The following is an 18,105-nucleotide window of genomic DNA, read 5'->3' on the forward strand; positions in this document are numbered from 1 at the left end:
ATAGGCAACTATTTGTAATCTCCATTGTTTTCCTACTTACAAAGATGGTTTGTGGCAGCAATAAAATCATGGAAGGAAGCCAGATTCCTACAAATTGGACTGCTTTAATATAAGTATTTTATACAATACTGAAACTTCTTTTATATACAGGGAATGTCAAGGGATATATATTCATATATGAGGGCTCTACTTTGGGAGAAAAAATGAACTAAAAATAAAAAGTTCCTTCAGTGACAGTAATCTATACCCGAGAGCTTCCAGATAGATAGGTGAGCCTGACATGGCAGATTCTAATAGCAAACAGGGATTCTACAAAGAGAATAAATGCTGAAACTTGGATATGGCTAGAAACTTCATTTGTTTCTAAAATAACGTCACATAAATATTTTTTATGTTGCTAATTGCAACCCATTATAATAGCATACAGTGGAAAATAAAGCAAATGTCCCATAGGAGATGGGTTAAGTAAACGGTGGTACACTCATTCAGTGAATTGTTCTGTGCGTATAAAGATTAGTTTGGCCTGCAGGAGGTGGGGGTGGGGGAGGGGGGAGAATGGCATAGCTGTCAATGATAAGAATCAAACAAATTGAAAAAAATATTGCTTATAATCCAAGGAAGAAAACCTAGCTAAAAACAGCACAGTTTAGACACATTTTCAAACAGAATGTATGTTTAATAAGTCAGGGAGTATCCCTCTTCAGTTACCGTATCCCCAACAGTGTTTGGTATGAGGTAAGTGAGTGAAAGTCCCCAGTCGTGTCCAACTCTTTGCAACCCCATGGACTATACAGTCCATGGAATTCTCCACGCCAAAATACTGGAGTGGGTAGCCTTTCTCTTCTCCAAGGGATCTTCCCAACCCAGGGATTGAGCCCAGGTCTCCCGTGTTGCAGGTGGATTCTTTACCAGCTGAGTCACAAGGTAAGCCCATGACATAAGGGTTCACATTAATAAATGAAAATACATACAAAATATTTTGTTAGAAATATATAATGTTATGCATAGAAAAAAATCTAAGAATATTCATTAAAATGAAAACTGTTTAAATGGATTTTGTTTGCTGATTGGTGTTTTTAATTTTTATAATAAAATTGTGTTTCTTTTGTAATCAGAAAAAAAAAACCAATAAAGTTAAAATATATCTGCTTATAGGTTTTTTAGCACAATCCTTATAAAATAGCCTGTTTCTATATTTAGTCAGTTTATAGAGCTGGCTGGCTTTTTCTTAAGCTTGGAAAGCAACTTATTTTCTGAAATCCTCCTATTTTATCCAAGCTTATCCCTCAGCGAACAATCACACACAGTCTGCTTCAGACTGTAATCAGTAAATGAAGTGAAAATCACAATGAGGTAAGCATTATATGCTCTCTGCCACTCACAGATTTCCCAGGTAAGTGTGACTTCATTCTTCATGAAATAAGAACCAAACCCAGAAACCTTGTTGCTCCCCAGCAGAAATGAAACTTACAGAAACAGCTCCATCTTGCTGTTATCAAGAAGTCACTGACCTGAAAAGAAAATTGAGCTAAAATCCTAGCAGCTTACTCTGAATGCTCTAATAATTCTCTTGAGCAGCAAATGTATTTTAGACATTTATTACTGGAAAATAAAATGTCTGTGTTTCTAGACATTAACAAAAGTTACGTTTGGTTGGCCAACAATTGTTCATTAATGGTCCTCAAGAGGAATGTCGAGTGTAAGTGTAGTGTGATAGAGACTCATTTTTCTAGTCTAGATTGCCAAATGTATTCAATGATGCATTTGACTTTAAATTGTGAAATGAATATGCCCAAGGGAAGCATTAGATGTCCTGAATGTTACAGTTCAAATAGAAGAAAGGAGGCAATATTTGAAAAACCAGAGAGTCAGAAGAAGGGAACTGTGTAGATCTGCTTTGTTCATTTGTAGATTTGTCTCTCTTTTTTTTTTTTTTTTGGCATCAATTATATACAGAGTATATCAGAAGCAGAAATGTTAATCCAACTATAGTATTTTGCTTAAATAATAGCTACAAATTCTCAAAGATCCACTTATGATATTAATCTGTTTTACATTTTGAAAATATAATCCTAGAAAATATTATCCCTTTTAAGTCACGCTTAAAAACTATTTAATAAATAGTTTTAAATTTTATTCATTGTCTATCTCCAATCAAATAAAGTTTTAAAATAAATTAAGTTAGCTCAACTTTGGACAGTTTCCTAGAAAAATATAATCCTTAGAAAGTTTTGAAAGAATTGGAGAGTTTTATTAAGAAAATAGAATGAAATATCCCCAAATTAGCCTGCCCATGAGGGAAATCATAATAGAGAAAGAATTTGCCTTTTGCACCGAAGAGGAAAATAAGTTTCTGGAACATTATGTCATTAACGATAGAGAATCAAAACCAATGTTATTGGTAAACAAGTAGGACGTTATTTGTCTCTTCACCTGGCAGGAAATAATTCAAATAATTTTAGCTCACTTTATGGTAAAAAATAAATGGCAAGACACCTGAAAGTAATACACTACTTATTTCCCTTAATTCAATCCCAGAAATCAAAATAGGATGAGAAATATTTCATACTTCCTATCAAGAGCTTATCTCTAAATGGAATCTTTTTCACAAATACTTAACACGAAAACATGCACACTGTCAATCTACAAAATGAATGCTGAACATTGGAGTTTTTTTCTACTTACCAAACATTTATTTAATACCTACCCGACCCTATTTACTTAGTTCCACCAAAGTTACTAAAGATTGCTACGGGATACATACATTTCATTCAGTGTTTTCCACTCAACCCCATGTCTGGAAGTATCTTTGTTTATAAATTAAGAGCCCACATCCCTTTGTGGATGTTCTTTTCCTTCTTTTGGCATGCCTTTTGCAGAACCTCGGAAGCACAGTACATATAGCTCTACTTTAACATCCATTGCACTTATTATTGACTATAGCTGCCATTTCACTGTTCCTACTATGCTGTGCACTGACTGATGGCAGGAATGTCAGTTTGTATTCATTCTTTTAGTATATCTAACACCTAATAAAGTACCCAGTACATGTAGGAGGTCAATAAACATTTGGTAAACAAAGGCAACTAATTAAATACCTCCAAAAAGGTATGAAAGCTACAAGATGCTATTATTGAAAATTAATGTATAATAGCAACTTAGTATTAGGATGGGAAGACTGACGTTTAGATTTTTTTATCCTGCTTGGTGTCAATAATGCACGAAACAATAGTAAAATAGGATAAAAGACTTGATTGGAGACAGAAGAAGGAAGCTCTTCAAGAGGATCTCAGCTGTGTGAGAGTCCATGGTGCCACCTTGATGCTAATATTCTTCCTCAGAAGCATCCAATGCTGTCAGGGAATCTGACAGCTGGCTAGCACTAAGGAACAGAGTTGCCCTGAATAATTGGCACTGAAAAGTTTTTACTGAAAGTGAAAAGTCAGTCGTGTCCGACTCTTTGCGACCCCATGGACTGTAGCTTACCATGCTCCTCTGTCCATGGGATTCTCCAAGCAAGAGTACTGGAGTGGGTTGCCATTTCCTTCTCCAGAGGATCTTCCTGACCCAGGGATTGAACCTGGATCTCCCTCATTGTAGGCAGATGCTTTATCATCTGAGCCACCATGGGCATAGGCAAGCTTAATTTTTCACTCAAATGCAGATAATTTACATTTAGAAAGCAAGGAGAGTCCAGATAAAGTAGGTACAAAGCCCTTCCCTATGGAAATTGGTTTTCCATATTATGCATGCTTGTGACCCTTACTGATAGAGCCAAATTCTCCTAAGAACTTAAAGTCTTTCCTTGAGGTAAATCAGTCAACTTTCACATTTTCTTTAGGACAGGATAGGTGATTGGCTGACTCCAGTTTAGTCTGGTACCATCCAACTTATAGTTAAGAGTTGGTGGATTTCGTTGTTGTTTTTAACATAATCTGACTCCAAACACATTTTATCAATTGGGATTTCCTCTTCAAACATAAATACTCCAGTAGAACAAATTAAACGTAATGTACACAGTGGGAAATAAAATCCTTGAATAGGTGTCAATGACATGGTTGTTCTCCAGAATGATTCTACCAACCTGCCCTCCTAGGGATTTTCTCCTCTGTATCCGAGGTGAATCTGCACTGAGATTGCCTATGCATCTTCCTTGCAAGGCGTCCTCTTCTGAGTGTAGAGAAAAGGAAGTCTGGTCCATGTCAGTCTTACAGTCATGATAACAACCATCAAAGGCCATGGCTTGAGTTGCCTCAATACTGTACATTCTAGAAATCTAACAAAAAGACTTTGTTAGTAAGTCATGAATATGGTTTTAGGAGAAGGAATTACAGTCAAATTCTAAACAATCAGATTTTTAAAACAGTTTTAATAAATAATAAGAATGCTTATTTTAAAGAGTAAAAGTCTAGTTTTGCTTCTGGTGTGTGATTAAAACTCACCATCATAAATGGAAAACATCATCTTAGACATCCATTTTTAATATGGATTTAAGGAGCGAGTATTATACAAATATTTGAGCATTATACAAATAAATGTACCACAACTATAATTGAAAATGTTTTCTAATTTAGTCCTGGCCTGTTAGACTGTACCACTCAATGTTTGTTTCCCCAAGAGGGACATTGTTTCAGGTGTTCCTTTCTGTTTCTGAGTGGTGTGAATTGTTTGCTCTAAGTTTGTGAATTGAAATGGAATATGATGTATCAACTAAATGGACTTGTTTTTCAATGTAGTTTTCCTTTTTAGAAAAAAACAGAGCAGTATGCTTAATCAGTGTTTTTTTTGTTTTTTTTTTTTTTTTGTCCCAAAACAGAATAATAGCATCTGGTGATGCTTTCCGAGAAAACAAAATCTCTTCTTGATCTATAGGGAGGTTTAAAAATGAACAATATACACTGGCTACTGTTGGATGAAAGTACTCAGAATTCAAATCGGAGGCTGCAGAGTAAATTCTACCAAAACATGTATTTTGTTTGTACTGACTCAAAAGCCTAATGTTTTACTGAATTCAAAACGCAAAGGGACAATTTTGTGAAGTCAGTAAACTAACCAGCAAACCATATTAGAGTTATGTTGTCCCTTTTTGTTTTAGTCCCGGAAACTTTCCATAGTAAGATGAAAATGGGTAAAATAAACATGAAATAGCATCAAGATTGAATTACTAACCAATAGCCAATAATAACATTAATAATATGTTCAACTCTGGATCAGAGGATAGAATAACTGTGTATAGTCCCCTTGGTGGTTTTGCTAGCCACCCAGAACACTGCTGAGTTGTCTCACTGAACATCCACACTTTTATCTTAATAAAAATGTCACTGTGGTGCTATGCTCAGTTGTATCCAACTCTCTGTGACCCCATGGACTGTAGCTGCCAGGCTCCTCTGTCCATGGAATTCTTCAGGCAAAAATACTGGAGTGGGTTGTCATTTCCTGCTCCAGGGGATCTTCCCAACCCAGGGGTCAAACATGGGTCTCCTGTTTGCAGACGGTTTCTTTACTGTTTAAGTCACCAGGGAAGTCCCCAAAATGTCATTAGCATGTTAAGAAAAGATATACTCTTCTTTGAAAAACAAGGGTACCATTTTCTTTCTCCATTATGATAATTTAGATCTCTAAAACTGATTAAGTCTTACAGTGCACAATTTACCAGCAGGCTGCTAATTTCCACAAGTAGGTAAGTTGGCTGTTTCAACAGAAATAGCTTTTGAACTGGTCTTTTCTTTTTTTCTCTCCAGCTTGCAAATAAGCACATAACTAAGGCATATTATATCTAAAATGTAGTTTTGACGGTCTTAGACTGAATTCTAAGTCCTAGAATTAGGAAAACATTTGGGTGAAGGAATAAGAAATAAAATATTAATAGTTTCCTTTCTCCTTTCTGGGCAAAGGTCAACACCAGGGACAAATTTTCCATGGCCCTTGCTGTTCTCCCAGCTCTTGGTGTCTGGGGGCCGGGGTGGGGGTGGTTGGGACAGGTGTGCGGTGGTGGTGATGGGGTGGTGGTGGTAGGAAATGACCTGTGCTTGGTGCCAGTGGTGGTTTAGTTACTAAGTTGTGTCTGAACTTGCAACCCCAGGACGGTAGCCCACCAGGCTCCTCTGTCTATGAGATTTCCCAGGCAAGAATACTGGAGTTGGTTGCCATTTCCTTCTTCAGGGGATCTTCCTGAACCAGGGATGGAACCCGCATCTCCTGCATTGCAGGCAGATTCTTTCATGGTTTCACAGGGAGGAGCTCTGTAGCCTAACATTCCTGGTCTTTCCCATCATTTGAGGGCTTTGGAGGAGGGAACTAGCACGTGTGGCTTAGCCCCTTTGGAGTTACTTTGGATCTGCATTGGTGTCCAGGTTTGTTCTCTGAAATGAGGTAAAGGAGACTGTCCTTACAGAGAAATCCTGAAGCATCAAAATTTTCCCCTGACCAAGGAGAGTAAGTACATTGAATACAGGGATGAAATATTAGTGGGACCCCCCTGGCTCACAGATCTAAGGCACTTTCTCCAAACTACTTTACCAGTAACAAAGATAAGATCATCACATCCATCTGTCTGGCTGCTGCATCTCTCTCTCCCTCAAACTGGTTTCCCAACTCAGGTACAGAGAGAAGAGGTATCATCGATTAACCCCCAAACCTTCAGATACATGTTTCTTCCTTGTGTCTCACCAGAGCATCCCAGCCCTTTAAAGATCTCTTTAAAGATCTCAAACAGCCTGTTCCCAAAACTGCTACTCCTTCAGAGCGTATGCTCTGGGCGCTAGTCACAATAAGAATGTAACATTTGTGTAGCGCTATATAGTTTGCAAAAATTTCAGATGCATTTATTATAACATTTGATCTTCACAACAAGGTAATAGAGAAGAAATTCCACCGTTTTGCAAATACAGAATGAGACAGTCTGGGATACTGAGCTAGGTTGTTAGGTTTGGCATCACTTTTGACTCCAAATCTGTGCTCTTTCCTTTGTCCCACAAACATATGAAGGGCAAGTAGGACTCTTTTTTGAGAAAATTGCAACTTTGAAGGAGGCTTAGAAGGGTGGTTTCCAGAGGTTGGGTGGGGGGAGGGGAAATGGGGAGTTGTGTAATGGGTACAGAGTTTCAGTTTTGCAAGGTGAACACTTTCTGGGTTGTATTGGAGAAGGCAATGGCAACCCACTCCAGTACTCTTGCCTGGAGAATCCCAACAGTGTAAATATTCTTAATACCACCAAACTGTACACTTAAAAACAATTAAGATGGCAAGTTCTATGTTATGTGCATTTTACTACAATTAAAAAATGTCTTTTACATGGAAGCAACCTAGATGTCCATCAGCAGATGAATGGATAAGAAAGCTGTGGTACATATACACAATGGAGTATTACTCAGCCATTAAAAAGAATACATTTGAATCAGTTCTAATGAGGTGGATGAAACTGGAGCCTATTATACAGAGTGAAGTAAGCCAGAAGGAAAAACACCAATACAGTATACTAACGCATATATATGGAATTTAGAAAGATGGTAACGATAACCCTGTATACGAGACAGCAAAAGAGACACTGATGTATAGAACAGTCTTATGGACTCTGTGGGAGAGGGAGAGGGTGGGAAGATTTGGGAGAATGGCATTAGTTTTTAGAATTTTTTAAATATAAAAATAAAAAAACAAAAAAAAAATGTCTTTTAAAGTGAATGTGGCTGGGCTAAGTTGCTTCAGTCGTGTCCGACTGTGCAACCCCATAGACGGCAGCCCACCAGCCTCCCCCGTCCCTGGGATTCTCCAGGCAAGAACACTGGAGTGGCTTGCCATTTCCTTCTCCAATGCATGAAAGTGAAAAGTGAAAGTGAAGTCGATCAGTCATGTCCGACTCTTAGTGACCCCACGGACTGCAGCCCACCAGGCTCCTCCGTCCATGGGATTTTCCAGGCAAGAGTACTGGAGTGGGGTTTAAAGTGAATAATGCTTATTAACTCAAAAGAATCTCTTCTGTGGTACACAGAAAATTGTGTACAATTGATCAAGTGAAAAAAATTCAGTGATCACAGATGTTTTGGTGGGGGTGGCTAGCGGTACAGGTGGGAAGACGAAGATGTAGGTTTTGGGGAGTCAAAGGACTAGATACAGGTGGCCAAAATCACTATAGTGCCTCTTTCTTCAGTTAACCACTACCCACATAAAGACAAAACAAAATAAAAAAAGAACAAAATTCTTTTCCTCATCACTGTTTTCTCTTTCACTTCACATCTTACCTAATCATTGCTGTTCACAGTGTGCTGTGGATCAGTGGAGTCTGGGCCATCTTAGAAATGCAGACTCTTAGCTCCCACCCAGACCTACTGGGTGAGAATCTTAACAAATCCCAGGTGAGGTGCGCATTCTGATCACTGCATGCTTGTCTAAAAGCTCCTGATTTTCTCACACCTGCATAGCAGTCACTGTGTATGTGACAGAAACACGTACTTCCATGCTGTCGACAAAAGGAACTAAAGAATCTCTGATGAAGCAAAATCAGCTTCCATTACAGCTTTGACTCAAAGGATATGAAATTTAAAAACTGAAGTAGCATTAGGTGATCTGAATTGTGATTGCAGATCTGTTAGCTGTGGATCTTTAGGCAAATCACTTCACATCACTAAAACTCTTCTGTTTCAGTTTAGAAATAGAGATAATAACCACTCTGAGGCCTACATCGTGGAGCCAATATGAGGGTTCAGTTCAAGAAGAGGATATAAAAATGTTCTTTTTAAAAAGGATTAAATACTCTCACTAGAAGCATAAAAAATATTAAATAATGTTTTGGTATGTATAAATACTCATTTAAGAATTTCTTCTTAAACCAGTGTGAATGTATCACATTAAAATTATTGCATTATATATATACATACATATGAAAATATATATATACACAATATATATATACACACACACACACACACTTTGACCATATACAATACTGATGCAAAGAACCAACTCATTGGAAAACACCCTGATGCTGGAAAAGATTGAAAAAGGAGAAGAGGACAGCAGAGGATAAGATGGTTGTATAGCATCATTGACTCAATAGACATGAACTTGGGCAAACTCTGGAAGATGGTGAAGGACAGGGAGGTCTGGAGTGCTGCAGTCCATGGGCTTGCAAAGAGTTGGATATGACTTAGCAACTGAACAACAGCAATACATATATATGTGTATCAAATTAATTTGCATGTGTGTATGTATGTATACACACATATTAATTGGATCCGCTAGGTTTCTGAAGTAAAACAGCATGTTTTACTTCAATTGGTGCCCCAACCCTTTGTGAATGGAGCAGGTAGAGATCAATCAATCCAGGTTGATAAAGCAATGTCATAAGAAATATGTGACAACACTTAGGACCCAGAAGGCACCTTGTTCCCTGTATATGGTGAAGAGAAGAACCTTCCTTTATGCTCTACCACTCACCTGAGTGACAAGAAAAATAAATAAATCCTAGCTCTTGGTGGAGATCTATTATTTACTGGTTGAGAGCACAGCCTTTGGAGTCGGAAAGCTCCAGAAGCATATCTTGATTCCTCTAAAACTGTGTGACCTTGGTAAAGTTACTCCCCAACTGCTCCTACTTCACCTCTGTAAAATGAAGGTGATAAAGTACTGTCCTCTTCAGGTTACAGTGAGAATTAAGTAATATAATATGTTGGGTGGTTAGCACAAAGCCAACAGATAAGAAACACTCATTAAACGTTAGCTATCATCATCCTTGGGCTTCCCTAGTGGCTCAGATGGTAAAGAATCTGCCTGCAGTGCAGGAGACCCAGTTTAACCGCTGGGTCAGAAAGATCTCCTGGAGAAGGGAAAGGCTATCCATTCCGGCATTCTTGCCAGGAGAATTCCATGGATAGAGGAGCCTGGAAGTTCATGGGATCACAGAGAGTTGGACAGGTTTGAGTGACTAACACACACATACACACACACACCATCAGCATCATTCATCTACATGAAAGGATATGATTTGTACATCAACCCCTTCTTTTCCAGGGTTAAAGTCAGTAGAGGGGAGCACATTGTGAGAAATTCCTCATACAGAAAACCTCCTGGCAAAACTTTCTTTTGCAATGCCAAGGAAACTAGCCAGCGCAGAGCAGAAAGGGTAAAGTTCAAGATTATTTGTCATAAACTTGCATTTTGCCAAGTTACACAAACTTCATACAAGGGTTGCAATACTGCCAGGAGAGGGCATGGCTGAGGATAGCCTTTTTCACATTCCAAAAAGGATCCAGTAGTGAAAGCAAGGCAGTACCTTCCCGGTCTTCTTGAATCGTTTCCGCTCTTCCACTGTGGTGAGGTAGTTCACGGCTGCGTACTCAATGACTGACAGGAAGACAAAGAGGGAGCTGACCCACAGGTACACATCCACAGCCTTGATGTAGGACACCTGGGGCATGGAGGCACTCACCCCGGAGAGGATCGTGGACATGGTCAGCACCGTGGTGATTCCTGCCATTCAAGAACAGTGATGAACAGCTCAGTGACAGCACCATTCAGCTTCAGGTTCCAGAGCCAGAGGACACCAGGGGGGACATTTCCAGGTCGCTATCTGCTGATCACAAGTGTGTGAGGGCCAGGAATCTCAGCAAGTCAACCGAGTACAGCTTGAGCCTAAGCCAGAACCTCCCGTTGGGTTTCTCTTCCTGTGTCTTTTTCTTACCCTCAGCCCCACTGTCCATGATGTTCCCCTTCCCTCCAGCTAAAGTTTCCAGAGTCAGACGTGTCCCTAAAGATTCATGGCTCCTACCCTCAGCTGGGCCTCTTTTAACCATCCCAGAAAAGTAAAAACGTATTCCATTTTTAAAAATTCTCTGAGATTGTCTATACCAATTTTTTCAGATCCTGCATATATGCATTAATACACAATATTTGTTTTTCTCTTTCTGACTTACATCACTCTGTATGACCATCTCTAGGTCCATCCATGTCTCTGCATATGACCCAGTTTTGCTCCTTTGTATGGCTGAGTAATATTATATTGTAAGGAGGAGAAGGGGACAACAGAGGATGAGATGGCTGGATGGCATCACCGACTCGATGGGCATGAGTTTGAGTGAACTTCGGGAGTTGGTGATTGACAGGGAGGCCTGGCATGCTGCGATTCATGGGGTCGCAAAGAGTCGGACACAACTGAGCAACTGAACTGAACTGAACTGACCTCACTAAATATTCTGAATATTCATTGAAAGGACTGATGCTGAAGCTGAAGCTCCAATACTTTGGCCACCTAATGTAAAGAACTGACTCACTGGAAAAGATCCTGATGCTGGGAAAGATTGAAGGCAGGAGAAGGCAACGACAGAGGATGCGATGGTTGGAAGGCACCAACTCAATGGACATGAGTTTGAACAACTCCAGGAGTTGGTGATGGACAGGGAAGCCTCGTGTCCTGCAATCCATAGGGTTGCAAAGAGTCAGACACAACTGAGTGACTGAACTGAACTGAACTGAACTGAAGCAGAAATAGAGACACAGACATAGAGAACAAACAGATGGATATCAAGGGGGGAAAGGGGGAAAATGAATTGGGAGATTGAGATAGATATATACACACTATTGATACTATGAATAAAATAGATAACTAACGAGAAACTACGGTATAGGACAGGGAACTCTACTGAGTGCTCTGTGGTGACCTAAATGGGAAGGAAAGCCAAAGAAGAGGAGATATATGTATAACTGATTCACTATGCTGTAGCAGAAACTAACACAACACTGTAAAGCAACCATACTCCAATAAATTTTTTAAGAAATTTTAAATTGAAGGATAATTGCTTTACAGTATTGTATTGGTTTCTACCAAACATCAACATGAATCAGCCATAGAAAAAAATTCTTCTGAAAAAGACATTAATTCTAAAACCATTTCCACCACTATTCCCCATCATTTCACAACTTTTACGGTTAAGAAAGTATCTTCATGTCAATCTTAAATCTTTCGTTTGTCGGGAGTGCTCTTTAGTAACATTAAAGATTGCTGTCCCTGTACTTTTCTTTCACATAGAATACTTACAGGCCATTGTCATTGCTCTCACTTTGTCCCATGTTACTGAAACTACAGCTCAGTTGCGACTCAGATTGGAAGTGTGGTGGTGGAGGCTTAGTTCTGAGTAAGTATTTACTAAGCAGCTGCTGCTGCTAGGTACTTCAGTCGTGTCCGACTCTATTCGACCCCATAGACAGCAGCCCACCAGGCTCCCCCGTCCCTGGGATTCTCCAGGGAAGAGCACTGGAGTGGGTTGCCATTTCCTTCTCCAATGCATGAAAGTGAAAAGTGAAAGTGAAGTCGCTCAGTCATGTCCGACTCTTAGACACCCCATGGACTGCAGCCCACCAGGCTCCTCTGTCCATGGGATTTTCCAGGCAAGAGTACTGGAGTGGGGTGCCATTGCCTTCTCCGACTAAGCAGCTGCTAAACACCAATTACTTTTTGCCCCACTCCTCCCGTTACCCTGTCTCCTATTTTTCCCACTTCTTCCCTACTATTATTCCCTTCTTACTGCTTTCTCTTTCATTTCCTTTTCTCTTCCTTTCCCTTCTTTAATCCCTGCAATGGGCATCAGAGGTAATGAGATCAAGATTCTGGGGGACAAGGAAGAAAGGAGCGACTGAGATTTCCTTAATAAAAATGACAACTTTAGGGAGAGCTCTTCTGTGTCTACACTGATTTCTCAGAGAGAGGCTGCAAGAGTAGTGCCTGGAGAGAAAGCCTAGTATTGTAAATATTCGAAATGTATGCTGGCTGGCATGGTTTTATTTCTTAACTTCCCACCAGGGAGGTGCAAATGGAATCCTTAATGATTTTTATAAGTTGTGAGGACATTTTAATGTCAGCAGACAGAGTCCCAAACAGCAGGAAGAACACTGTGATTTACTCCTAAAATGTACAGACACAGCAGGTGGACAGCTCTCAGCCACACATTCCTACCTTTTCAACAAATTCTGTCATTTTGTAAGGTTTTCATCTGAGGGAGGCCCACATCAAAGACAATGACAGCGCTACAGAGCTATTCAATTTCAAATTAAGTTTTTTCCTGTGGATGGTGTAGACCAAAGCCATTTGGCAATCTGACAGTCACTGTGGGAGGACCCGAAATCTCACCTTCACATGGATTTGAACTCCAGAATAAGAAACCTAAATGCTTCTCCAGCAATTACCATTACATGCAGGCCACTGACTCATTGAGTCTCACGTCTCCCCAACAATGGTCATGTCAACAGTGTGCATATTGGTGGATACCATTAGCATTCCTTGCTACATAAACATGGAGATATGAAATTTTTATTAAGGTACAGGTGTACGTATCAGAGAAGGCGATGGCACCCGACTCCAGTACTCTTGCCTGGAAAAGCCCATGGACAGAGGACCCTGGTGGGCTGCAGTCCATGGGGTCACGAAGAGTTGGACACGACTGAGCAACTTCACTTTCACTTTTCACTTTCATGCATTGGAGAAGGAAATGGCAACCCACTCCAGTGTTCTTGCCTGGAGAATCCCAGTGACAGAGGAGCCTAGTGGGCTGCCGTCTATGGGGTCACACAGAGTTGGACACGACTGAAGTGACTTAGCAGCAGCAGTACGTATAGCTGAAGCTGAAATTAATAAATACAACTTCTTTGCCTTTATTGAATGTTTACCCACCACTGCTGCTGCTGCTGCTAAGTCGCTTCAGTTGTGTCCGACTCTTCGAGACCCCATGGACTGCAGCCCACCAGGCTCTTCCGTCCATGGGATTTTCCAGGCAAGAATACTGGAGTGGGGTGCCATTGCCTTCTCCGTTACCCACCACAAACCTAGGTAAATATTAGCCACACATTGCAGAAAAGAAATATGAGTGAAAAGTGGCTAATTAGCCTGAAGTTTGCCAGGAGCAGAATCGAAACCTTCTCTCTGAATATAGAAACCCATGCTTTTATTTCATGCAAACCTGTGGCCTCTCATTCTGAACCTGAAAAGGAAATTTCCTTTTGTTTTTAAGATTATAGACCAGTCTCTATATATGGAGTATCTCTGAGACAAGATGCTATAAAACTGAGTGTGGAATTATGTCAGGAAGCATGAAGGTATTTTGTGCTTTTCAAGAGGCCAGAAGTCTTATTCTGTCAGGATTTCACTGGTAAAACTATGAAAATCCTAAATGAATATTCCTGTTTAGTCGCTTACCTCATTTGTTCAAAATTTTTTAAATGCTTCCTCTTACTGGGTTTTGAAGATATGGAAGATAGAACTTCATTTTTTTTTTTTTTTCAGTGACAGTAACATGAGGCTTAGCAGATGAAATAAGGGTTTAGAAAAACACACAAATACATGCTCTTGTCATGTATTTCACACTGATGACTGTTGAGTCAATAAAAGGAGATTGGATCATTTATATTTGCCAGATAGCAATAAACAAGCAGTCATTTTCTTTAGAAGGGTGCTTAGTACAACTATGGAGAAGGCAGTGGCACCCCACTCCAGTACTCTTGCCTGGAAAATCCCATGGATGGAGGAGCCTGGTAGGCTGCAGTCCATGGGGTCACTAAGAGTCGGACATGACTGAGCGACTTCACTTTCACTTTTCACTTTCATGCATTGGAGAAGGAAATGGCAAGCCACTCCAGTGTTCTTGCCTGGAGAATCCCAGGGACGGGGAAGCCTGGTGGGCTGCTGTCTATGGGGTCCCACAGAGTCGGACACGACTGAAGCTACTTAGCAGTAGCAGTAGCAGTAGTCCAACTAACTAATGGTAAGTTTATTTTTAAACCAGCATTCTAGATTTTCCTGTTTAAAAGAAGCAGATGGGGAGGGTGGGGAGTGGGGAAAAGGGAGTAAAGGATGAGAAAACTGATGTATAAATTCCTAAAGCAATAGAATTTAGAGTGAGGAGTATTACAGCTACATTAAACACACTTATTATGTCTTGAGCCGCCCCTTAGAAATACATTAATCTTGACAAATTGTATTCCTTCTAAGCCCATTAAAGTTAACACTGCAATAAAGGAGTTTTGACTTATATGAAGTGAGCATTTAGTCAAAGAAAGGACCTGTGTTGGAATTAGAGAATTATCTTCCCACCTACTGAAATCGCTATGCATAGATAGGAAAGCATTGAGACAATATTTAGTCTGGACCCTGAGACTCAACTTCCCTGAGCCATGCAGTTTCTCCCCTCTATTAATTCTTAAGGTTACATATGAGATCCTAGGAGCCCTTCAGTCAGGGGAGGATTGTTACCTATTTTTATTTCTCATTGGCTATGTTTTGCCATACGTGATGAGGCAAATGTCAGGGGTGTGGGGCCCCATGCCAGGAAAGGATAATGTTTCCTGAACTGGCAGAAGACTAAAGAGGTGGTAACTGACAGATAGCTCAGATCAGCCTTCAAGTGCCTCTGGGGGATGGGCGGACAGTGAGAAAGAAAGCTATGAAAGAATTTAAGAGTGATCTCAGCTTCTGAGTGGATTAAATGGGATGCAATGCAAAGACCACTGGATTAGGAGTCAGAAAGGGATCTAGAGAAAGGAAGGAAGCTTTGGTTGAGTGCTTCGGCCACTGTAGCCCTGAGCTATGCAGTTTACACACATCGATCTTTGTGAGGGCATGAGGGCCTACAGAAGACACTTAGAACTACTAGGTCAGTTCACCCCTCAGTAGCTGTGTTGTAGGGAGCTCTTTTGAAAGGAAAGATGTCTACATTCATCTTTAAATGAGTAAAAACATTTCCCCTGTGGGCCAAGGCAGAAAGAAAATATTAAGTGATGTAAGAGAGAGGAAGGTAGGCTAGATATCCCAATACTGCTCTTTGGACAGAAAGTACCAACCATTATCTCACAGATGTGGTGCCAGAGTCCACTGCATAGGTGTTCTAGTTACTTCTATAATGGTAAAATGAATAGCTTCTAAGTATTATTTTCCAGGTATATGGCATAGCCTCCATTATGCATTTTTCTTTATGAATGAATACATGTCTGAAAGTTTTAGTTGCCTTCCTTTGCCAGGAAATATCTGTCTATCCCAACAGGAATGATAGAGGCAAGCAAAGAAGGAAGAGGATGAGAGAGGGGAGAAGAGAACCCTTCATGACAGTAAAAACATCCTTGAACAACTTTGTAAGAGTTCTTCACTCCTTATCTGTGTAAAATTGAATAGAATCATAGACTAGTATTTTAACCCAATACATACTCTGAGTTATGATTGCTATTATCTCTAGTAATAGAATTGCCTAATCACAACTGATACTCTGTGCTGTTCTGCCTCTATTGTTCTTTATCTGAAACATGACAGACGTGGAAGGGTTTTAACCAGCAAATGATTCATCCTTAGTCAGCAAATGAACCCAAATGCAGAAGAGTCTTAATGAGAAATGAATCATCATTGTTTTTAGTTAGTAACTAAAATACAGCTATTAAAAACATGGTGGGCGAAATACTGGCAGTCTAACAACTATATATTAAGCACAAAATACGTGCAGGGCACTGTGCTAGTCACCATCCTTGAAGAACTCATATTCTAATAGAGAAGACAAGATGAGCTACCAACCCACCCCACAGCTGAACAGGAAACAGATGAAGCAGGTTCCTTAGGAGAGATACAAAGCGCTCTGTGGTTCAAAGATGAGAGAGACCATACCTGCCTGAAACCATCGGTAAAGGCTTCTGGCTTGTTTAGAAATGGCTAAATTTGTCAGAGAAAGACAGGTAGGGAGGGCATTCTAGATAGAGTGGGAGTCAGCACAAATGTCCAGAGGTGAGAGAAGCAGATAGGCACAAGGGCCTGTTTGAGAACACTGAATATTCAAATTGACTGAAGCTTATTAAGGTAAGTCTGGTGGCTCAGACAGTAAAGAATCTGCCTTCAGTGCAGGAGACCCAGGTTTGATCCCTGGGTTGGGAAGATCCCCTGGAGAAGGAAATGGCAACTCACTCCAGTATTCTTGCCTGGAGAATTCCATGGACAGAGGAGCCTGGTAGGCTACAGTCTATGGGATTGCAAAGAGTCAGACACAACTGAGCTACTTTCACTATTAGGGCAAGTATTTTAGGGCAGGGGTGTGGCTGAAAATTTGGCAAATAAAAACAGAATATTCAGTTATATTTGAACTTCAGATAAACAATGAATAATGTTTCAGTATCAGTGTGTTCCATGCAATATTTCAGATGTTCCTATACTCAAACATTGTTTGGTGCTTAACTAAAATACAAATTTAACCCAGTATCCTGTGTTTTATCTGACAAGCCTCAAGGGACACCTTGAATTCCAAGTTGAGTGTATTTACTGCAATCACATTTGAGATTGAGAGTATGATGATCACATTTGTGTCACAGAAGTATCACTCTGGTGGTAGGGTTGAACTTGGGCAAGAAGAAAAGGAGGTGAGATAAGCAGTTACAAGGCTTCTGCAAGCCCAAACTCCATCTTTGTACAAATTACTGAGAGGTATCCCTTCCTCTGGAGGATGTCACTCCAAACCACGTGCCAAGGAGCTTGGGCTGGATCTCTGCTCCCCACTAGGTGCATCTATAAGTTAGGAGTTTGGGAGTAACAGATACACACTGCTGCTGCTGCTGCCGCTGCTGCTGCTGCTGAGTCGCTTCAGTCGTGTCCGACTCTGTGCGACCCCATTGACAGCAGCCCACCAGGCTCCCCCGTCCCTGGGATTCTCCAGGCAAGAACACTGGAGTGGGTTGCCATTTCCTTCTCCAATGCATGAAAGTGAAAGTGAAGTCGCTGAGTCGTGTCCGACTCTTAGCGACCCCACGGACTGCAGCCCACCAGGCTCCTCTGTCCATGGGATTTTCCAGGCAAGAGTACTGGAGTGGGGTGCCATTGCCTTCTCCGACAGATACACACTACTATATATAAAAGAGATAACAACAAGGACCTACTGCATAGCACAGGGAACTGTACTTAATATCCTGTAATAACCTATAATGGAAAGGAATCTAAATCACTTCGCTGTATACCCGAAACTAACACAACACTGTAAATCAACTATACTTCAATAAACAAATAAATTAAAAAAAAAAAAAGATGGCAAAGTATCTTTCAAAGAACCTGAGGGTGGGAGGAAACAAAAGCCTGAGAACATAGTAGTGTTCTAGAAATGT

The 18,105-nt window shown here is 40.4% G+C and overlaps 1 protein-coding gene across 1 annotated transcript in view; it reads right to left on the minus strand.

Moving 5' to 3' along the window:
• Window positions 1-2,527: 2,527 nt before the first annotated feature.
• The window catches only part of GABRR3 (gamma-aminobutyric acid type A receptor subunit rho3), a 47,004-nt gene continuing 31,426 nt past the window's right edge, over window positions 2,528-18,105 (minus strand). Inside the window, exons 8-9 of the mRNA XM_019967357.2 lie at window positions 10,268-10,464; window positions 2,528-4,276 (exon numbers count right to left, since the gene is read on the minus strand). Of these exons, the coding sequence (XP_019822916.2) occupies window positions 3,974-4,276; window positions 10,268-10,464 (500 nt within the window). The 3' untranslated portion in view covers window positions 2,528-3,973. The remainder of the gene's footprint in view (window positions 4,277-10,267; window positions 10,465-18,105) is intronic.

This window comes from Bos indicus, chromosome 1 (assembly GCF_029378745.1).
Source record: "Bos indicus isolate NIAB-ARS_2022 breed Sahiwal x Tharparkar chromosome 1, NIAB-ARS_B.indTharparkar_mat_pri_1.0, whole genome shotgun sequence".
In the NCBI taxonomy this organism is placed as follows: Eukaryota; Metazoa; Chordata; class Mammalia; order Artiodactyla; family Bovidae; genus Bos; species Bos indicus.